Consider the following 23,737-nt stretch of genomic DNA (forward strand, 5'->3'; position numbering starts at 1 on the left):
ACGGCGGTTGCCCCTGGCAACGGGTAGCGACGCATTCGCTGCTGGGTGGACGCCATTTTTAATTCCCGTTAAAAATATGCGCACGCATTAACACGCGACTGAGGTAAATTCATCAAAGTTTCACGTCCTCTTCACTCCCCCCCCAATGTGTGCAATTACTATTATAGGGTCGGTAGAAAATACAATTATAGCGATTAGACAGTATTATTGTAGCGCGGGGGGGGGGGGGGGGTAATGGCCCCAGTACCCAACCTCAGCCGGGTGGGCAATTTAGGCGAGGCCGGAGGCTCTGCACGATACTAGGCCTCGACACCCCACCACACTATAGGCCGTACATATTACTGCACAGCAGCCGAGGAGATCGTGGCTGGGGGGGGCAGGGGTAGCAGCCCATCTGTGTATATATGTAAGGTTATTAAAAAATATATTTTTCACCAGGGCAATGCCGGGTACTTGTATATATATATAAACTTCTCTTACAAACATAACATATACATACACAAATACTAAAAAGTTTTATGTATGTAAAAAGTATTTGCGTATAAATTTTACGTGATTAGGGGAATGCAAAATAAACTCATACTAAATAAGCAATGCAACTGTGAACGCAAATGATGGACCACATAATAAACCAGTGTGGTCTCCGTCTCTTCAATGGAGGAATAACAGGATAGCATGAGCTCTCTCTTGAAGCCTTTTTGTTGTAAGCAGACCTCAACATTGACATTTAGCTCCGCAAAAGTGGCATACGCAAGTATGCACTTCACAAAACAAAGACGGTATGTAATTGGGAATAGGTAAATGAGGGAAATTGGGGAGACGGGAGGTAGGGCAAGTAATGACCAAGCGGTGCCGCAAACAATCGCTGGCAGCCAGATCGCCAATAGGACACTTGGCAGGCAAGGAGGCAGACGGGAGACTTGGGGATGGGGCGATGAGATGTGGGATGGCGAAGAAGCTGCGCTGCATGAGCGCCATCATGAACAGCCGCCGGCAGCCAGGCCGCCGAAATGGTGCCCGGCAGGCGCGGGTGCAGGCGGGAGACCCGGATAGGAAGCGATGTGCATGCCGCACAGGGCGGCGAGATGTGGGCGCGGCTCAGCGAGCACTCGCCGATAGCCGAACTGCCCAACAGCAGGCGTGAGGTAAAGAAGCACACGTGATTTTTATTTTATTTTTATTTTACTTTTATTAATTTGAATTTTTTTTACCTACGTGACTTTACCGAAAAAACCTAAAAATAAGGCCTCTCAAAAATAATCAAATTGACACATTTTGCTGACCCCCACACCCCTATCAAAGAGCTTTTTTGTAAACAATGTCTCTGGTGTGGACCAATCAGTTTCAAAGACAATGCATAAATTAGCAGAGTATTGTTTTTTGTTTGCATTTGACTGCAAGTATTGTGGTTAATGTAAGCATGATTCCTTGCAAAAGGTGTCAGTTTTGTTGCCAGAAAAAAAAGGGGAAAAACCCTATTAACATCATAGGATAGTTCACGTAGAATCTCTTGGGCAAAGACAAGCAGGTTGTCCCTGGAGGATGTTGGTAGTCCGATAGACTTGAGGTCTTTTCCACTAATGGAGTGAAGTTTGTCTTCAAGGAGGATGAGGGCCTGGTTAAAAATAACATCAGAAAAGTTAAATTCGATTCTAGATTTGAAGCTTTCGTGACTGCAAGGATTCATATTCTTAGGTTTTTTGGGTAAAGTCACGTAGGTAAAAAAAAAAATTAATAAAAGTAAAATAAAATAAAAATAAAATAAAAATCACGACGTTTCAGAGGCAACACAAGCTTCCGTCTTCAGGTGGAACTGTCACAGCACGCTTGCTGTATCAAGTAAATGAGAAATTCCAAGATATACTACCCGTATATATGCTGGTTGAGGGGGGGATGAGCCAGGACAGGCCCCCTTTTATTATTATGGTAAGGTTGGTGCGGCTTGAAACTACGGCTAGTCTACATAACAAAGGACTGAGCCTTTGTTATGTTGACTGGCTTAGAGGGGGCGGGTGCCAGAGTTGTTAAAGTGCAACTGCTGCTAATGGGGCCGAGCCTCTGCCATGTAGATGGTAAAAGCAAAAAAGCAGGTCAGGAAGAAACAGCCTCCTGCTATGTTGCTTGGTGGGTAAAACTTATAGCAGGAAACCAGCGTGTGAAATAAGAAGCTAAACATGATAAAACAAAACTGGCTGTCTATCAGTAAACTGTACAGTAACTCAAGAATAGTTGTCTGTCAAATAAGATGGTCCAAATATGTGTAGTTAAATATTTTTTGCATGGTTAATCACATTTTTCCAATGATTACTCAGTTTGTACCCATCATCACGGTTGAAATTATGTCTGTGTTTGTATATTTGTATGGCTTCGTGTACAAACCTTTGATGGTAGCCAGGAGGTTTGCAGAGCACCTTGGTCTCGGAAAAAGACAATTTCATGAGAGCCCACAGAGTTGTAGCAATGATCGGCAAAGGTCGAAGAATCAGTTCTACCGTGTTTCAGATCTGACTTGTGCTCGCGGACACGATCAGAGAAATGACGTTTCGTTTCTCCAATGTAGCAATCACCACAACTGCAACTCAGTTTGTAGACTCCAGGGTACTGTAAGTCAGGAACGACATCCTTCACAGATGGAATCAGATCACGGATTTTATGCACTGTACTGAATCGGACTTGGATCTTATGTTTGTTTAGGATTTTGGAGATCTTTTTGGTCACGCCTGCTATGTATGGCAAAGTGATAGTTTCATGTGGCTGTTTCTGTATGGTGGGAGAAACAGCTTGGCGGATGGTGCAGTCAGAGTATCCGTTCATCCTGAGGGCCCAATGTACATGTCTTAATTCACTGGCCAGGTGGTGTTGGTCAGAAATGCCATGAGCTCTGTGGTATAGCGTTTTGATGAGAGAATTCTTTTGAGATGGGTGGTGGTGGGAAGCAGGTTTCAAGTAGGAATCTCGAGGTTGGAATTTTCTCATATTCTCAGGTTTTTTCGGTAAAGTCACGTAGGTAAAAACATTAAAATTAATGAAAGTAAAATAAAACAAAACAAAATAAAATTCACGACGTTTCGGAGGCAACACAAGTCTCCGTCATCAGGTGGGACCGTCACAGCCGAATTAGCTGCATCAAGTGAAGCAATGATTCAAGATGTAATCCCTTATAAGCAAGTTGAAGGGAGGTGGAGAGGGGGGGGGGAGAGCTTATCAGGCTGTGGTAGCCAATGAATGGAAACGTATCGGGAGGGAGGAGGAGCGGTGATCAAAGACTGCACGCAGTGCTCAACACAATGAATGGAGACGTGTCGGGACGGAGGGCGAGCGGCGATCAAAGACTGCACGCAGTGCTCAACACAATGAATGGAGACGCGCCGGGACGGAGGGCGAGCGGTGATCAAAGACATCACGTAGTGCTCAACACAATGAATGGAAACGTGGCGAGCGGTGATCAAAGAACAATGAAGAGATTACTGTTAAACACTGTGGATGTTAACACTCGGTGAAGTAAATTAAAATAGTGCCTGTCAGATAAGATGGTCCAAAAAGTGTAATTAAGTCTTTTTTGCGTGGTTAATAACATCTTTCCAGTGATTACTGAGTTTGTACCCATCATCACGGTTGAAATTATGTCTGTGTTTGTATATTTGTATGGCTTCGTGTACAAACCTTTGATGGTAGCCCGGAGGTTTGCAGAGAACCTTGGTCTCGGAAAAGACAATTTCATGAGAGCCCGCCGAGTTGTAGCAATGATCGGCAACGGCCGAAGAATCAGTTCTGCCGTGTTTCAGATCTGACTTGTGCTCGCGGACACGATCAGCAACATGACGTTTTGTTTCTCCAATGTAGCAATCACCACAAATGCAACTCAATTTGTAGACTCCAGGATACTGTAAGTCAGGAACGACATCCTTCACAGATGGAATCAGATCACGGATTTTATGCACTGTACTGAATCGGACTTGGATCTTATGTTTGTTTAGAATTTTGGAGATCTTTTTGGTCACGCCTGCTATGTATGGTAACGTGATAGTTTTGGTCAGAGTTTCACGTGGTTGTTTCTGTGTGGTGGGAGAGACAGCTTGGCGGATAGTGCGGTCAGAGTATCCGTTCATCCTGAGGGCCCGATGTACATGTCTTAATTCATCAGTCAGGTGGTGTTGGTCAGAAATGCCATGGGCTCTGTGGTATAGCGTTTTGATGAGAGAATTCTTTTGAGATGGGTGGTGGTGGGAATCCGGTTTCAAGTAGGAATTTGTGTGGGTGGCTTTCCTGTAGACAGAATGTCCCAAGGATCCGTCAAGCCTCCTCTTAAACAGAATATCCAAGAATGGTAGTTTACCGTCTTTCTCCACTTCCATGGTGAATCTGATAGATGGGTGTCTAGAATTGATGTGGTCCAAGAAGTGGTTCAATGCTGGGAGGCCATGTGGCCAGATGACGAAAGTGTCATCCACATATCTCTTCCACAGGGAAGGACGCAGGGTGGATGTCTGGATGGCGTCTGATTCAAACTTTTCCATGAACATGAATCAGACGCCATCCAGACATCCACCCTGCGTCCTTCCCTGTGGAAGAGATATGTGGATGACACTTTCGTCATCTGGCCACATGGCCTCCCAGCATTGAACCACTTCTTGGACCACATCAATTCTAGACACCCATCTATCAGATTCACCATGGAAGTGGAGAAAAACGGTAAACTACCATTCTTGGATATTCTGTTTAAGAGGAGGCTTGACGGATCCTTGGGACATTCTGTCTACAGGAAAGCCACCCACACAAATTCCTACTTGAAACCGGATTCCCACCACCACCCATCTCAAAAGAATTCTCTCATCAAAACGCTATACCACAGAGCCCATGGCATTTCTGACCAACACCACCTGACTGATGAATTAAGACATGTACATCGGGCCCTCAGGATGAACGGATACTCTGACCGCACTATCCGCCAAGCTGTCTCTCCCACCACACAGAAACAACCACATGAAACTCTGACCAAAACTATCACGTTACCATACATAGCAGGCGTGACCAAAAAGATCTCCAAAATTCTAAACAAACATAAGATCCAAGTCCGATTCAGTACAGTGCATAAAATCCGTGATCTGATTCCATCTGTGAAGGATGTCGTTCCTGACTTACAGTATCCTGGAGTCTACAAATTGAGTTGCATTTGTGGTGATTGCTACATTGGAGAAACAAAACGTCATGTTGCTGATCGTGTCCGCGAGCACAAGTCAGATCTGAAACACGGCAGAACTGATTCTTCGGCCGTTGCCGATCATTGCTACAACTCGGCGGGCTCTCATGAAATTGTCTTTTCCGAGACCAAGGTTCTCTGCAAACCTCCGGGCTACCATCAAAGGTTTGTACACGAAGCCATACAAATATACAAACACAGACATAATTTCAACCGTGATGATGGGTACAAACTCAGTAATCACTGGAAAGATGTTATTAACCACGCAAAAAAGACTTAATTACACTTTTTGGACCATCTTATCTGACAGGCACTATTTTAATTTACTTCACCGAGTGTTAACATCCACAGTGTTTAACAGTAATCTCTTCATTGTTCTTTGATCACCGCTCGCCACGTTTCCATTCATTGTGTTGAGCACTACGTGATGTCTTTGATCACCGCTCGCCCTCCGTCCCGGCGCGTCTCCATTCATTGTGTTGAGCACTGCGTGCAGTCTTTGATCGCCGCTCGCCCTCCGTCCCGACACGTCTCCATTCATTGTGTTGAGCACTGCGTGCAGTCTTTGATCACCGCTCCTCCTCCCTCCCGATACGTTTCCATTCATTGGCTACCACAGCCTGATAAGCTCTCCCCCCCCCCTCTCCACCTCCCTTCAACTTGCTTATAAGGGATTACATCTTGAATCATTGCTTCACTTGATGCAGCTAATTCGGCTGTGACGGTCCCACCTGATGACGGAGACTTGTGTTGCCTCCGAAACGTCGTGAATTTTATTTTGTTTTGTTTTATTTTACTTTCATTAATTTTAATGTTTTTTACCTACGTGACTTTACCGAAAAAACCTGAGAATATGAATCATTGCAGTCACGAAAGCTTCAAATCTGGAATTTTCTCGTTGATCTCTGTGGAGGATGTCCTCACTCATGCCTTCTTCGTATTTTTTACAGAGTCCCATGGGGTTAGATAGGCTGCAAACTTGAAGAATTATGCATAACAGCAATCTCAGTTGAGAAGCTTCTGTCATAGCTTAATCAAGATGCTGATCATCCTCGAGAATCCCACGAAGATTGCAAGCTTCCATGTATGTTTGACAGACAACTCCTTCCACTGTGTTTAGGTCTTGGAAAGATTTTGGCCCTTTGACAACATGGAGAAGCATTCGCAAAAATTAGCACTCCTTATTATTGGGATGAACTGTGTAGACTCTTCCTAAGGAATCAGATTAACCATCACCAGCACGTCACTTCCTTATATAGTAGGAGGGAACTAAAGGTAAGTGATACAGTAATTTTAGCTGTGACGGTCCCACCTGATGACGGAGACTTGTGTTGCCTCCGAAACGTCGTGATTTATTATTTTATTTTCATTATTACTTTTATTAACTTTTATTTTTATTTTTTACCTACGTGACTTTACCGGAAAAAACCTAACAGTATGAAGCCAAGAATTCTCCAAACGGCCTCATTGCTGCTGATGTATCTGCCTTTGACAAAAAGGTGAACTTCATCCACACTTTTTCCCCTCTTTTTGTAAGGCAATCACAGCCATAGCAGACCCTTTGTTGATGCATTTGCAAACATATTTGATAGCTTTCACAGAATTGCAGAATTCCACATTAATGTGGGCTTCAAATATATTGCACTGAAGAGGGCAGTCGGGAACGACTTACTGGTTGTCAACCTTCATTTCATAGTTAGTACCAGGTCTGAGCGTTGTTTGAAATCTACCATCTTCAGAGGTAGTGGGTAGTTTGTGATAAACTACCTCAGGGCGTGATGACCCTGCCTTACGCGAGTCCCAGGCACAGCTGGCCCAGCTGTCAGTACCTGGTAAGGGCCCCTGACTAGGTACTGACATTCTGCATCGCGTAGTCATGACCTAAAACGTCTAGCTTTACTCCAGAATGTTTGGCCACTTCCGACACCAGCTGTAGGGAGTTAAACTGAGTCACAGACATACTCTTTGGAGGCAACACATTTATTTATACCAACACAAAGGGGTAACTGCACCTTTACCAGGTAACAACCTATGGTGGTGGACCACCAGGCAAACTACACTAATTACACTGGGAGTAGCTCCAATGTACAGGACCCTAGCTTGGGTTCAGGTCCACGTGTTGGTGACTCTTCTTGGGCGTAGAATGTAGAACGTGGATTCTTTAGGATAACCACAGCAGCCGGTCCATCTAGGGAACCCGGCTTGTATCCTCTGTGGTGTGGCTGGCTCCGCCCTCAGCCACAACCACCTTAGAAAACCCTCGAGCAGGATCTCGGCCCTGAGACGTGACCACCCCTAGCCTCCACTTGGGGGCCCTTTGTAGACTTTACCGGTTACGTGTCTTTCGGGGTCAACCAGAGTGCCATGGCTCTGTGTAACCCCATTCCCATGACCGGCACTCTCACACCCTATCCTATAGGGGTCGGCACTGCACGCAGAGCGTGGTGCCATCCAGCACTCCCAGTCTGTGCTCACCGAGCCCCTTTAGGGCCGGTACTGCATCCACATACACGTGGTGCCAGCGATGTTAATACATCGCACGCCGTGCCTCTATGGGGCAGGCATTACACAGTGACATCTGCAATGTCACGACAATAGTGTAAAGGAGAGCCGACACCAGATTGCAGGGGTTTCGTCTTTTAATCCTTTTCTCCCATCCACACCTGTCCCCAGCTGTCCCAATCTCGTTCCCGCCAAAGGCCCCCTCTTCCCGCCCGTTCTCCCCTTATATCTACTCGATCACTCCTCCCACTACCCTCCTATTGGTGGGAATCCTTCCCCTGACACCCCTACAATAGTACTAATTTCATAGAGTGTAGTGGTGAGGCATAGTCCCGTGCAGAGCCCCCCGGCCTCGCCTAGATTGTCCAGCCGGCCGAGGTCACACTTTTGCAGGCTGGGGCTGGTCTGCTACCCCCCCCCCCCCGCCCGCTTTACAGTAAGAGTATCTAAGGGCTATAATCGTAGCATCTACCGACCCTATAGTATTGAAGTACCGGTAAGTACGCTGGACACCCAGGTTGAGGCACACGTATGTTTATTCAAACTTGTCGGTACAGGACAGCACTAGAGGGGGTAGCGGCCCCCTCACCCGGATAACTGGGGATACACCCTAGCTAGTCCTGACCTACTCCCAAGTCCTCCACTAACGGGCTAGGGGAGGCTAACTGGCCCGACACTGGTGAGTCGGGCTACGGTCTCCGGAGTCCCAGGGTACTGACCCTGGTTCACGGAACCACGCCTCTGGCTCGATCCTCCGCAGCCCTTACAAGGGCGGCGTCGAGGGGAGTCCAGGGCTTCTAACTAGAAGATCTTCCTTCTTCCTCCTTCGTTCCCAGACTGAGCCACGAGCTCTCTCTGTCCTCCCCCTTTATACCCCCCGTCAGGATCACAACCCCCCAGGCTGCCTGATGCGGACGTCGCTGCGGGCACCCCCCCCCCGTGTACTCCCGGAGCTCCGCCCACTGTGTTTATTCCCCGTTGGATCCCATGCACCTACAGCCCTCCCGTAACAACCCTACATCACTCCCCCCATTACAGCTCGCAGCCGTCCCGGCTGCAACAATTCCAATAAAGGAACATTTACCCCTCAACCCCGTGTGTGCCTCATTTTTTTTTCAACAAAATGCAAATTGAACAACAACAACAAGAACAACAAGAAGAACAAGCACACCCCCGAAGGGAATGTCCGACGCACCCCCCCCCCGTATAAATACGAAATCCGTAAAAGCGCGTATATACAACTAGCCAGGAACTCCCCCAGCACACACAGCACACCCACGACACACAACGCACCCACACACACACACCGCGCCCACACAACACGACACACACAGTGTGCAAGGAGCACACCACCGACGCAGCATACAGTAACCATGACACGTGAAGGAAAATAAATAAAAAACAAATTTTTCTTTTTCTTCCTTCTGTATATTATAAGAGTCTGCGCATTTTAGCGCGCGTCCTTGCCGCAGGCCCGTCACACGGGGCAACCCCGGACGGCGGACCATCCGGTGGCGGCTGTCCCATTCGAGGTGAGGTCGCGATTGAAGTCGCGCGACTGTCGGCATCACCCGTGTGGGTTCTAGGGCGTGAGCCCGTCATTCCCGGTGCACCTGTGGGTGGGACAGCCGGCAACACATCAGGCGAGAGCAGCGACGGACCCTCCGAGTCGGTCGACCCCCCACATGCTTGGCCCCGCGCGTGTGGAGTGGGCCCTCGCACCGCAACAAACGGTTTTAGCCTAGAGGGGTGTACAAACCACCGGCGCCTGCCCCATTTGATTCGAACGCACTGAGGCCTCAAAACCTCGACAACCTCGACGGGGCCCCGCCACGGGCGCACGAGTTTAGAGGAGGTCGCGAGCGGTACCTGGGGACAGTGCAGCCATGCCCTGTCCCCCGGCTTCCACTGCAGCACGTGCGCGCGAGCCAGCCTGAGGCGCTCGTTCGCCTTTTGACGCCTGTCAGAATTTAGCCTCGCAGCATCCCGCGCCTCAGTCAGTTTGTCAAGGTTAAATTTAACGTGTTCATCCAATTTAATTTTACCCAGCGGCGCGGGGATCTGCAGCTGTGCCGGAACAGGTGGGTCGGGTTCGCGGCCATACATAAGAAAGAATGGTGAAAATCCCGTCGCAGCATGGGGAGCCAATCTGTATGCCGCTAGAACCCCTTGAATTTGTAAGTCCCAATCAGTCTGTGAGTCCGAGACTTGCTGCGACAACATAGACGAGATGGTGCGATGCAGACGCTCGACCATCCCGTCCGTTTGCGGGTGATAAGGAGAGGTTCGAATTTTTTTCGTTCCTAGGAGATCACAGACTTGTTTTAGGAGTTTCCCGGAAAAATTTCTACCCTGGTCGGTCAGCAACCGCTCCGGAGCACCTTTGTCCATGACATAACCCTGGACAAAGGCGTCGACGATGGCTGCTGCCGACTGATTTGGCAGGGGCCAGGCCATAGGCCAGCGCGTAAAATATTCGACCCCAGTAAGCAAATATCTGTTACCCCTGGGGGTGGCGGGGAATGGCCCCAGAATGTCCAGTGCGACCAGTTCATTTACTCGGGAGACCTGGATGGACTGCAAGGGCGGGTTCGACTCCCGTGCCGGTGGTTTGCGCTGCGCACACCGAGGGCATGCTGCCAACAGATCAGTGACATCCCTTGTCATGCCTGGCCAAAAAAAATTCAGCTGGAGCAAGGAGAGAGTTTTCTGGGTCCCCAGGTGGAGGAGGCGCTCATGCGCAGCCCACACCACCTTACCCCGTAATCCCGAAGGGACCACCAGCCGGTGACGGTGGGATTTGCTGTCCCAATGCATGAGCACCCCTGCGTGCATGCCCCAAGCGTCGGCCTCACCCGTCCCCCGCCCCCTTTCTCCGGCGCGACGACGCAACGCGAGGAGGGAGGTATCCTCCATTTGGAGGCGCCCCCATTCATTAACGGGCAACCCAAGCAGGGAATCTTTCCCCTGTTCCGCGATATCATTGGTGACCAATGTTTCGTCATTGGCGGCGGCCGCCAGGACCGGAACCATCATGTCCCCTGCCGGCTTGCAACGCCCAGACCCCAGGAGGCATGCGCATTCGGAGGCGGTTGGCATCCGTGACAGAGCGTCAGCGTTGGTGTGGCGAACGCCCTTACGGTAGGTGGTTTCGAAATCGAAATCCTGGAGGACCTCCAACCATCGGGACAATTGTCCCGATGGCTGTTGAACCTTCAGGGCGTACTGCAGTGCCGCATGATCTGTGCGGACGGTGAAATGCCGACCGTACAGATATGGGCGATACTGTTGGATGAAATAGACAATTGCCAACAGTTCCCTACGGGTGACACAATATCTTTGCTCCGCTGGAGACAACACCCGACTGCCGTACGCAACCACCCGTTCCACGCCGTCAACCACCTGGGAAAGCACACCTCCAATACCCGTGTTGCTCGCGTCGGTGTCGAGCAAAAACGGCCTAGAAAAATCTGGGTAAATCAGGGGAGGAGCCTTCACCAGGGCGTCCCGAAGGGAGCAGAAAGCAGCTTCCTCCTCCTGACCCCAGTGGAACCGAACCCCTTTAGATGTTAACGCGTGTAGGGGTTTGGCAATCGTTGCAAAATTAGCGACGAAGCGTCGGTAATATGATGCGAAGCCAATAAAACTCCTGACCTCTCCCACCGAGGTGGGAGTCGGCCAGGAGCTGACACACTGCGTTTTGGCGGGATCGGTAGCAATACCTGAGCGCCCTACGATGTGCCCCAAATAACGCACCGACTCGCGTAACAAATGGCATTTCTGGGGCTTAAATTTCAAATTAGCAGCCCGCATCTTTAGGAAAACCGCCCGCAACCTCTGGAGATGTTCATCAAAAGTTTTACCAAAGACAATAACGTCATCCAAATAAATCAGGCACGATTCCCATTGCAATCCAGCCAAAACCAATTCCATCAATCGCTGGAAAGTTGCCGGCGCTGAGTGTAAGCCCATCGGCAACCGGTTGAATTGGAACAGGCCGTGCGGTGTACGGAAAGCAGTTTTAGGCTTAGAATCATCGTCCAGAGGAAGCTGCCAGAATCCCGAAAGTAAATCTAGTGTGGAGAAGAATCGCGCTCCCGCCAAGGCGTCCAGCGATTCGTCCATCCGTGGGAGCGGGTATGCGTCGGCAACCGAAATTTTATTAAGGCGCCGAAAATCCACGCAAAACCGCAACGAGCCGTCCTGCTTTTTAACCAGGACGATCGGCGCTCCCCAAGGGCTGGTGGAGGGAGAAATGATGTCGGCGGCTAACATGTCATCAACAGCCGATTTGACATGGTCCTTTTCGGCGGGACTTAACCGAAACGGATTTTGGCGAATTGGCGCGCTGTCACCCGTGTCAATATGGTGACGCAGCAGGTGAGTGCAACCCAAATCATATTTATCCCGACTGAAAACGTCGGAAAATTCCCTCAGTAGCGTTCTAAGCTGTTGGCGCTCTGAATTTGTCAGGTCCGTCGATCCCGCACAAAGCGCGTCGAGCCACCCTTCATCGCTGTCCGAATGTGGGAGCATTCGGGAAGCAGTGCCAACATGGTTCGCGACAGGTTCCTCGCAGGGTACCGGCGTCGCGTGAGCGAGCACCGTCCCTTGAGGAACCACCACTGTCTGCGACCCCACATTGAGGACCGCGATGAAAGGGTCCTCGTCCCCTCTTACGACGGTCTGGGCCGGAATCAAATGAGGTGCACTAACCCCGGCCCTAGACGGTCCCAGCAAAACACCCTGATCCCCTACGCCCTTAGCGAAGGGCTTACGAAGTTTCAGAGGCACTAGCATTTGAGCTCCCGGCGGCACACTAACTGTTCTGACGACGAACGCCGGTACCGTCGCGAACGCCGTCCGAGCCGCCGCAGGGGAAGGCAGGAAGGCCATGCGTCGCCCTGACGGAAGCTCAATGCATCCTTGGTCGATCAAAATACGAATTGGCATTTTGCCTAAGAAATCCGTCCCCAGCAGGCACGGAACCGCCAGCGAGGAGGAAACGAAAATCGGCCCCGACAATTTGATGTCCCCGATACAAATTTGCGCGCGAATCTGTCCCATGATGCCCAGAGAGCCCCCGTTAGCGGCATAGAATGGGACGTTAACCGGCAGTAAGGGCCGGCTTTGTACAGGCAGAATATTGTAAATTAACTCCGAAATGATTGTCGCCGATGCCCCCGTATCGACCAGGATGCGTACCTCTACCCCGTCAATATGTCCGACCACGGCCGACGACCCTGACGACGCGGCTACCACGCGATGGGCCAACACGGACCACTGTTTGGGCTCGATTCGAGTCCCCGCAGTGATCCGCGTTGGGCCGTCGCAACGCAACATCGGCCCCCCGTTCGTTGTGGTGCGAGAGTGTGCAACGGGTGGGTGCTTTGGCCAAACATGTGTGGTGCCGCGACTCGCCGGATCATGTTGCTGGAGCTTGGGAGGAGGAGGCCCGGCGTCCCGTCGAGGCGTCGTCCCGCGCTGTCGAGGCGAGCGGCACCCCAAGGCGACATGGCCCCGAACGCCGCAGTTGAAACACCGCGGACCCCCCGGTGGAGACGATGGACGGTCGAACCGGCTTGAGCCGTCCCGGGCCGGCCGTGCTCCTTGCGCCTGTTGCCGTCGGTGGTCGACGGCGTAGAGCTCCTCCGTCTGAAGGGTGGCTGCAGCCACCGCACGCCCGGCCGATGCCCTGCTGGCTTTCCGCCGCAGGGACAGAAGGTTGGCGTGAAGGAGGCGCGCCGCCTGAAGAGAGGTCATCTCGGCGTCCTCCTGTGCGACGACAGCGATGTCCAGGTCGTCTGCCAGGAGGAGGATTTTCTCCGTGACCATCGCGTCCACGCCGTCGTCGTCCATACGGGGAAAAGCCGTTTTGGCCAGCGCCAGGAGGCTCGTCCTGTATGCCAGGGGCGACTCCTTTTCACCCCGCTTGCGGTCGTAGAACTGCTGTCTGCATTCTGCAGATGGTCCATAGACCCCAGCCAGCAGTTGTAGCGCCCTCGGCAGAGTAGAACGCTTCTCTCTTGGCGCCGATGTGAGGGCGGCGAGCGCGTCGGCGTCGAGGAGCGCCGGCAGCGCGCAGAGGGCTTCATCGTCGGACCACCTTGCCATTTCTTGGTGGGCGATGAAGCGTCGCTGGAAGCCGCCCCAGTCGCCCTCTGCACCAACAAATTCTTTCAGCGGAGGCAGCCGTTGTTGCAGCGCAGCGTTCGCCTTGGAAGTCTGCAGGCTGTTATTCCCGGGACTCGGCTGTGCGTCGGCGCGAATGGCAGATGGAATCGCCTGTCGCCGATGTGATGACGCTCCCTCCGCTGGTGATGATGCAGCTGTCCCAGCGAGAGCGGTGTCGGACCCAAGGTTGAGCCCGGCCACGCCCTCTGCAGCTGCCGTAACGATGGCGGGAAATTCAAAGTTGGAGTCTTCAGAAATGGCGGGAAGGCGCTCAGGTCGACGACTCCCCTCGCCCCGTGGTGGACCACCAGCCCCCAGCCGCGTGATGTTTTCCAGCGTGGCGGCAGCGGCGTACAGTAGCTCCGCCAGTCTCTCGTGAGCCAGCCGTAGCGCGTCTGGCTGCGGCCCCTCCTCATGCCGATGCCCCGGTAGGAACGCGTCGGCCCCCGGCTGCGCCATGTCTTGGTGAGCCGTTTCGGGCTCAATGACTTCAGCAGTGTCCTCCTCCGGTACTCTGGCTCGAGCTGTCTGGCGTGTTTCCATGTCCGTAGTTCTTCTGACACCAAATGAAGTACCGGTAAGTACGCTGGACACCCAGGTTGAGGCACACGTATGTTTATTCAAACTTGTCGGTACAGGACAGCACTAGAGGGGGTAGCGGCCCCCTCACCCGGATAACTGGGGATACACCCTAGCTAGTCCTGACCTACTCCCAAGTCCTCCACTAACGGGCTAGGGGAGGCTAACTGGCCCGACACTGGTGAGTCGGGCTACGGTCTCCGGAGTCCCAGGGTACTGACCCTGGTTCACGGAACCACGCCTCTGGCTCGATCCTCCGCAGCCCTTACAAGGGCGGCGTCGAGGGGAGTCCAGGGCTTCTAACTAGAAGATCTTCCTTCTTCCTCCTTCGTTCCCAGACTGAGCCACGAGCTCTCTCTGTCCTCCCCCTTTATACCCCCCGTCAGGATCACAACCCCCCAGGCTGCCTGATGCGGACGTCGCTGCGGGCACCCCCCCCCGTGTACTCCCGGAGCTCCGCCCACTGTGTTTATTCCCCGTTGGATCCCATGCACCTACAGCCCTCCCGTAACAACCCTACAGTATTAAGTGCACATATTGGGGGGGGGGGGGGGGGAGAAGACGACATTACACTTTGAACAATTTAACTCAGCGTTGTGTGTATTTTTTTTGCATTTTTTACGGGAGTAATAATTCCCCCCACCGATCGCGTGTGTGAGTTGCTATGGGAACCACGGCTCAGCGTTTCGCTCATGCGCAGATGCATGCTCTGGCGTTGCCCTGTGCTCATAAAATTAATACATTGTTAATTGCACTACTTTAAACTTGACATATGTGAAATACGAAGAGCACTGGCTCACCACGGGGCTTATTGTGTGGTATCTGGGTACTTTTATGAAACATACCCCACAGTTTGTGAGTTAAATCCGTCACAAGTTGTGTATACACACAAACATACAGACCCACAGACAGACCGACAAAATTACTTATATAGGTAAGATTATTATATATAATCGGCATAATCATTGGTTCACTGCAGCTAAAACACTCAGTCCTACAAGGCTGTGGTTAAGTTAGGAGATGTACCAAATGTGCTCGGCATATGGAGGCCGAGAAGACCAGAATCAATGATTTAATGTTTTCGGATAGGTAGTTATATATCCGGACAGCAGAGTGAAGCAGAGCTTCTGTCCAGGGAGCAATGTTCTGGGAACCTGCGGGAGGCAAGGGCATTCCGGGAGCAGAAACATCTTCTGGATTGCCAACCCAGAGAGGCCCCCAGCTGAATTCAAGCCCTAATTTGGATGTGCTCCCTGTTTCGCTCCTGTTAACTGATCACTGGACAGCGCTTGAGATGTCGTGACCGAACATTATGCGGACAAACGGTGCTCGTCTGTCATTCGAGTCGGCGACCTGCGATCGGGGGTGTCGCTGCTAAACACCGCGTCACAATTAACTCTGCAGGGGGAGTGTGTACGTGCTCGCGAAAATACGTGACTACAGTTTGAGAACATTTTGCTCTGAAGATTTGAAATAATAATAAATATAATAACGTGTTGTTCCCTCGGCACCGGGTTTATTGCCATTATTTTTACAGCCTTTGGTTGTCGTGGCCATGAGGCGACAGCATTGAGCTGGCACCGCTGATAATCTTTACAATCAAAATGTCAATCCGTTCATCTCCCTTTTGCAGCCGCTGACAACGTCCAAGTGGCGAATCCCCAAGTCGCGGTTTGACTCCATCGATAGCTTCCTGTCGCCCGGCGGAGCGCAGTTCAATGACCTGGAACTGCCCAAGGACGAGGACGTCCACCTGCAGCTCCTGGATGCAGGCACGGAATTTCTCCCTGCCACGATCACCTACCCTACCAGGCTAACCTCCACCACCATGCTCACCTCCCCCAACATTCTCACCTCCCCTGCTTTACGCACCTCCCCTGCCGTACTCGCCGCTCACCTCCTCTGCCATGGTCAACTCCCCCGTCGCGCTCACCTCCCACGCTGCACTCACCTCCCACGCCGCGCTCACATCCCCCGCCATGCTCACCTGTCCCCTTCTTCACTCTCACCAACCGTTTATTGGGGTTATGTATTAATCGCGCATGCTGTGAAACACCGAAGATTTTTTGACTTGCCGTGCCGGTTCAACTATCAGCTGCTCCTCACTGGTCGCGGGCACGTGACTCGGTGCTGCGTGACCACAGGCATGCCGGCGAGGGAACCATGATACGTCATGTCGATTGTGATGGGGCTGAGTGCGCCTAACTGGCTGGTGTCCCTTGCAGGCCCCCGCTTTCCCACCCCTACAACCCATCCCCTCCAGCTCTCTACTCTTCGCTTTTTAAACTGGTTCAGGCCATAATAGAGGGGGGTTTTCTGGGTTAAATCGCGGAAATACAGCCAATTTGTAAGGTTTGTCACTTAAACAAAACGTACCAATTAGTTACTCGTTCAGCACACAGGCTGTGTGTTGGAGAGTAAACCCCACAACATCTTGTCACTGCAAAGTTGTTTTCTTCTTATTCGAGTGACATGCAACGTTTGTGTGCGTGAACTGTGTGTGCATGTGGAGAAGCAGTAGTGTAGCAGTTAGTGTGCTGCTCTACGAAGCTGGCGACCAGTGATGATTATCTGAACTGGTCGTGAGCCTCCCCTTGGTCTACTCAGCCTCAAATAAGTACCCGGTGCAGTGTTTAAGCATCGCTCCTGGGGAAACAAATAGGGTCGGACGTGGTGCTGGCCACGCACTCCCCTTGTGTACCATTCTAGCCGTCATCGGTGCTCTCTAACAGTGCTTGCTCCTAGCAGCCTTTGTTCAGGGCCACACGGCAGGGATCTTTGTCTTTTTGCATGAGCCGTGCCTGTGGCCAACAGGCATCGATCCGCTGCTCGCTCAGCACTTTGCTCACCTCTTCATTCGCGACCCCCTCGTGCTGTTCTGCGAGAAGATCCACGCCGACGACGATGAGAACGAGGCCTACCACTTTGAAGTGAGACATCCGCCAGTGCACTTTATGAATATTATTACGTCCGCTTGTTTACCCATAACGGCCTCGCCAGGTCCCAAAAATATTTTGCAGGAGGGTGCCGCCAATTTTTGTGGAAGGGGGGGGGGTTGTGATATTGCTGCAGCTGCTTCTGTGTGCTGCTTATTTGAGAAATTTGTAAGTGCATTTTCAGCATTGGAATGTTGTTTGGCCAATGCCGGTTGCATCGCGTGGTGTATTTTTTTTTGCCTGTAGGATGAAATCGGGGAATCCGTAGGAGACCCGTAGAGAACAGGGGGGAAAACACACACAAAGCTTTCCACGCTGAAAGGTCCCCGAGTCGGGAATCTAACCCAGGTCTCTTCCTGCTGTGAGATACAAGTGTGTTATTACCGATCCGCCCTGCCGACCCCCGAATTCCTCACTGGTGGTGTCTGTGGCTACCAGTCGTGTGCCAGCCTAACCGGTGACCCAATAAAATATTCCGTGAGAAGTGAAAGCCTGACTGGAGTACACCTACGAGGGATCGGCGTGTGTCTTCCATGATCGTGGGCACTGACCAGAGTGCATGCCCCGTGTGCATGCGTGCGTGCGTCCGTCCGTGTGCGTGTGTGTTGCAGTGCATCCAGTCCACAAACTGGCAGACGTTGCGCTTCAAGCCTCCGCCGCCGAACACCAACATCGGGTGGCGCGTCGAGTTCCGGCCGATGGACGTAAGCCTCTCCGAGAGGGCGACGCGGATTATACGTTGAGGTGGAGTCATACCGAGATGCATTTGAGGCTTAGGAAAAGAGGTGATGATGGGAGGAGGGAATTTCAAAGTCGAGCAGTGCGTGGGTAGAAGCAGAAAGAGAAGCGTTCTGACCACGCAGTGTGGTGAGTAAGTTGGTGAATAAGTGAGTGGGTGAGTGAGTTGGCGATTGAGTGTGTGGGCTGTGACATGCAATCGTGGTGGTTGAGCACAGTGCGGGTCAGATAAAGCAACCAGACCGAGTCCCCAATGTGTGGTGCAGGTGCAGCTCACGGACTTCGAGAACGCGGCGTACGTGGTGTTCGTGGTGCTGCTCACGCGCGTCATCCTCTCCTATGGCCTCAACTTCCTCGTGCCGCTCTCCAAGGTAAGGAGCCGCGTCCCTCCCCACTGACCGTGCGAGCGCTGCCGGAAAGCCCATTCTGGTCAGATTGGAACCCGGCCGCTTGTATATAGGCTGGCGCAAGTGGTAGCTCTTGTGCCTCGGGTTCGATTTCCAACTTGGGCACGTGTGAGCGCTGCCGCGATGCTCGACCTGGTCGTATTGCAACTCTGTGAAAACAATAAGAGGAAAAGTGAGAATGGTGGAAACAGCCCGATGCTGCAGCCCGACTTCCTAACCCAGTTCCACCCACTCTTTCTGGACAAGTGCCTGCGCTGCACCAAAATCTGACAATCCCAGATCCATGTTTTCAGCCATCTTCGGACCCACAGATAATCCAACTTTTCTATGAAAGACAATTATCCTCGATTGCGACGGATAGCCTATGATAATGGTAGAGCTTGTGTCTTCCCGACGCTGGTATCTTAATGAGTGGATTTAGTTCTGCATGGGTTTCCTCCGAGTTCTCTGGTTTTTGCAGTTAACGTTTGACCTTCTATAATGACCCCATAGTTTCGACCCATGTTAACATTGTGACTAACGGTTCGTTTTCGTTACGCACACCGCTTCCCACACACATACACACACGTGCACCTTCGTGAAACTTCCAGTGCCGCTCGCGCTGCAAGGTTGCCATCTCCTGGCTCTGGCTAGGGTATGGTAGTGCAGCAAGTGGATTAATTGCCATCTGTATTCCATCTGCAACCCCCCCTCCCGTTCACACACAGTGGGTTTTCTTCGAGTGCTCTGCTCTCCTCCCACGTGTACAAACACACGTTCATAGAGTTGGACTAAGCGTCCAAATACATTGACTCCTCTTACGAACGAGTTAGGTTCCATAGGCCTGTTCGTAAATCGATTTGTTCGTAAGTCCAACTTTACTCCCGTCGATTCCAAACCCGTTGTATGGCATGTACGCTAAACACAGGGAATGGCTTCAAAAGTTTAATAATCTCATGTAGCTGTAGATGCCACTGTTTTCTTCATGTTCTGCAGATGTAGATGCCACTGGTTCTGCAGATGTAGATGCCACTGGTTCTGCAGATTAACCTTATGGCACGACCCCTGGGATCCCATTAGCTCCCGGCTCTCGCATAAACTAAGTTGCGAGATAATGTTATGTCTGTTGAAGGTGAATGATATGGCAATCTATTCCTCTCGACGAGCTCCACACGATGCGGTAATCACAGTTTAAAAGTTTTGTTTCTTCTGCGCATTCGTCCTCGCTGCGCTTGGACGACATGAAAACAGAATAATCCGTGCCAGGTGGTTCGCGGCGTTTATGTGTGCGGTGGGACAGATTCGCCAATTTTTTTTTCATTAATTACGTTTGAAATCCGTTTATTCGGGACCCCGGGGTCCCACCATAAGGCTCAGATGTAGATGCCACCAATGACATCAATTGCACGGCAGTTGAATTTACGACTGTTCGGTCCATTCGTATCTTCAAAAATCCATTTATACGTAGAGGAGTCCCTGTAGTGGGCCTCAGAGCTTGGGCAATTTTTAGCAACAGGCTCTGGTTCCGGTGCCCCTGAATCTTACGAAAACTGTGCAGCGCGTAACAAATGTGATTTTTTTACTTTGCTACTTTTTTATTGCTTCTCTCAAGCACCTTTGGTGCAAAAGGTTGCCGCCTGAATGTTTGGCACATCCCTGACCGTCAATTATCTTCTGCCACAGGTAGATCAGAACATCAGGAAGGCGCAGAAGAGGAAAGCTGTGCTGGAGGAGATGTTTTATTTCAGGAAGGATATTCAGGCAGGCAAGTCGAGCCATTACAAATCATACGTTGTCTTTTTCCACAACTTTACTCTGAGTGTGCTCTCGGTGTCGAGTCACGAGATGAAGAATCCATTCAGAAATCTCACATGGCAGTGACCCACCCCCATCCCCGTGTTAGACAATAGCCCACAGAAGTGAATATCCCGGAACTATTTTTGAGATCTCTTCTGCAAATGACCTCCGTGTCACATGGTAGGGGGCAGCACTCTCCAACTTGCCCCGGTGCCAACAGTAATGTTTGTTGCATTGCAGTCAAAGCAATATTTGATGTCTCACATCTGGAATTTGGCGAAGTTAAGTGCAGAACCAAATTTTACGTCATGGATTTTGTAATTTTTGAGCAATCATTGTTGACCGGGCTGATACCATCTACTCACCACACTTGAGAACCCGGTTTCATCGCAGGCGGTTACTGAACTCCAAATTGGAACTCAGGGTCTCAGCGGTGCGGGCTCAGCCACTCTGACCTCCAAGCCAACGATCCGGACCTCCTCGCAACCCAAGCCTTCACCCCAGCCTGCCCTGCATGTGTGTGTGCATCACACGAGCGCTTAACCTCGCTCACTGTCGCTCGCCAACTCGCGTGATCGTCAAACTGCCATGCGGTTTATTTTCTTTGCGACCAGAGGTGGACGCTCCCCCAGCAGATGACACCGAGTCCGAGGACGAAGTGGGGATCCTCATGAGCATTGACACCATCATCAACGGCAAGGTGGGCAACCAGGCGGGGCAGGGCTCGCGGCCATCCTCGCAGTGTCAAGCCCTGCGGGCTCTTGCAGCGTCACGCTCACCCTTTGTCATCCACCGCCATGGTGGTCCAGAGCACCAAAACAATCGCTTGCTGTACGTCTCGCTGCCGCCATTTTGTGCGGTGGCGGAGTGGTCGGCGTGCTGCGGCTAAAGTCAGTTGGCGAGCGAAATCTGAAACAGTTCTGGAGACTCCGCCCCCCCCCCCCGTGCCCGTAAATAAAACCCATGCTAACGCATGTGATGAATGGTAAAAACCCCATGACTGTGTGGGGAGGCCATCATCCAAGCGGTGGATTGACAGTGGTAACTTATGATTAGAGCTCGTCTCCCAGTTATCACGTGAGCTGCCTTCAAGCGAGCAGCTCCACTCAAAGCAGTTACGTGCACTTCCCGTGCTGCAGACTGGCTCACCACTTTCCAGTCATGGATCCATCCCACATATCATCAGCCATGATCAATACAGTGCTGGATTCAGGCCTCCCCCAAGGCATTGCCATCTGTCGCCATCCTGTGATGCAACAAATCGACGCGACAATCCTGGTGAGAGTAACACTGATAAACTGAAGGCTGCAGCTGACACTGCCTGCCATGGCGTGGTGTGCTGTGCTGTGGAGTGTGCTGTATACGGTGTACTATGGTGTGTGCGGTATGTGTGATGTGTGGGCTGTGCTCTGATGTGTTGTGTGTGCTGTGGTGTGCTGTGATGTGTGCAGTGTATGCTGTGGTGTTTACGGTGTGCTGTGATGTGTGCGGTGTGCTGTGATGTGTGCGATGTGTTTTATGGTGTGAGCGGTGTGCTGTGATGTGTGCGGTGTGCTGTGATGTGTGCGATGTGTGTTATGATGTGAGCGGTGTGCTGTGATGTGTGTGGTGTGCTGTGGTGTTTACGGTGTGCTGTGGTGTGTGCGGTGTGCTGTGGTGTGCCGTGCAAGAACAGGTGGGGGTGTTCCAAGGCCTCATCCCCATAGTCAACAGCTTCCTGGAAGACATGGAGGTGGACGTGGAGACTCGGTGCACGATCTCCCACTACATGGAGCTCATCAGCAAGCGTGCGTCTGGTGAGTGCACTCCAGGGGATCATCACCCCTTCTCCAAGTGCGAGCGATGATGAGTCCTGACCTCGTGCAAGCCTCATCGTCGATGTGCAGGGGATGATGGCCGACAGACGAGACTGGTGTTGGAATGGCAGCCATAAGAGGGGAAGCAACCGAGGAGGTGATGACCGCAGATTGTTGATGGCCAGGAGCATAGAAGCGGGAGCGTTGTACTGTACAATTGATTTTGGGGACATTGCCCTCCGCAGCCGACGACGTAGCACCGCAGCAGCGTGTAACGCCTCGGCGTGCACGGTGGTCGCCCATCCAAGCGCTCTCCGGGCTCAGGAATCCTGATCGGGTTGCGTGGTGCGACGAGCTCGGGCGCCTACCGTGCGCGAGAGACTCCGCACACCGCTACGTGCATGGGAGCGGTGGTCGTCGTCGTCTCCTCCTCCACTGCCGTTGACGATGCTGCGGCGATCGCGTGCGCTTCTCGTTGGTTTCCCCTAGGGGAGCTAGGAACGACGGCCCAGCGGCTTCGCGCCTTCGTGAGCGGCCACCCCGACTACGCACACGACAGCGTCATCTCGGAGCGCGTCAACTATGACCTGATGCTGCGCTGTGACGCCCTGTCGCGTTCGGGGCCCCACCGCCATGGCGCGGACCCCTTGCACGAGCTCAGCCACGGCGCTTGCCAGACCGGATAGCTCACCTCGCTCGCCACGCTCAGCGCACTTACCACGCCCACCAGGCTCGCGATGCTCACCACGCTCACCTCATTCGCCAATCTTACCTCGCTCACCGCACTGACCTCGGTCACCGCGCTCACCACACTCACCGCGCTCACCATGCTTATTGCACTCTCCTCACTCACCTTGCTCCCCGCACTCACCACGCTCACCTCGCTCGCCACAATCACCTTGCTCCCTGCATTCACATCGCTCCTTGTGCTCACCACACTCTGATAAACCCAAAGGCAAACGCCAAGTCACCCCCGTTACAGCAGGGACCCTGTGGCATGTGGGCAAAATGCGGGCCATGCTTCGTTTTTACAGTGGCTCGTCACTCCAGTTCACATAAATTCATTGTTTCACGGGGCCCTTCATGTCATATAATTTGATTAAAAAAACAAGACAAAGCTTTTGTAGAAGTTGTGGTGGTCTGTGGGTTTCAGGTGAGGTCAGCAGGGAACCGTGTGTGAATTGTCCACTGCAGCCTAACAAATGTAAAGGTGGACCGAAGTGACCGTGTGTGCAGATTTAATGTGTGCAGGCTTTCACGACCTGATGCGATTCAAAATAGTTTTTTGGTTTGATGGCTGCGAGTAAAATGTGTGTCGTTACACCCTCCTCCAATTCATGAAATCAAATGCTTGGAAACTAAGTATGTGTGTGCTGTGCGAATCGGTGAGTGGTCATTGTTACTGTGAACTTCACTCATTGATTACTCCACCCATATCCACACAGCGTTCAACCAGATCAAAACGACAAAGACAAAGACCTTCTCTATAGCCTTAACAAACTGTTGGGGCAAGTGGTGTTAGTGACAAGGCTGGATTATGGACCGGGCCAGTGGGGCTAGTGCCCCGGAGCCTCGGACTGCCAGGGGGCCTCCAAGCCTCCGGGCGCGCACGGTGCATGGCCCAAGACT

At 51.9% G+C, this 23,737-nt stretch overlaps 1 protein-coding gene across 1 annotated transcript in view; it reads left to right on the forward strand.

The window, feature by feature from the left end:
- Positions 1 to 22,848, forward strand: part of LOC144948273 (glutamate--cysteine ligase catalytic subunit-like) — a 39,339-nt gene extending 16,491 nt beyond the window's left edge. Inside the window, exons 9-16 of the mRNA XM_078877704.1 lie at positions 16,089 to 16,227; positions 17,270 to 17,385; positions 18,003 to 18,095; positions 18,396 to 18,500; positions 20,199 to 20,280; positions 20,927 to 21,012; positions 21,988 to 22,108; positions 22,598 to 22,848. Coding sequence (XP_078733830.1) covers positions 16,089 to 16,227; positions 17,270 to 17,385; positions 18,003 to 18,095; positions 18,396 to 18,500; positions 20,199 to 20,280; positions 20,927 to 21,012; positions 21,988 to 22,108; positions 22,598 to 22,794 — 939 coding nt within the window. The 3' untranslated portion in view covers positions 22,795 to 22,848. The remainder of the gene's footprint in view (positions 1 to 16,088; positions 16,228 to 17,269; positions 17,386 to 18,002; positions 18,096 to 18,395; positions 18,501 to 20,198; positions 20,281 to 20,926; positions 21,013 to 21,987; positions 22,109 to 22,597) is intronic.
- The last annotated feature ends 889 nt before the right edge of the window (positions 22,849 to 23,737 follow it).

This window comes from Lampetra fluviatilis, chromosome 48, assembly GCF_964198595.1.
Source record: "Lampetra fluviatilis chromosome 48, kcLamFluv1.1, whole genome shotgun sequence".
NCBI classification, from domain to species: domain Eukaryota; kingdom Metazoa; phylum Chordata; class Hyperoartia; order Petromyzontiformes; family Petromyzontidae; genus Lampetra; species Lampetra fluviatilis.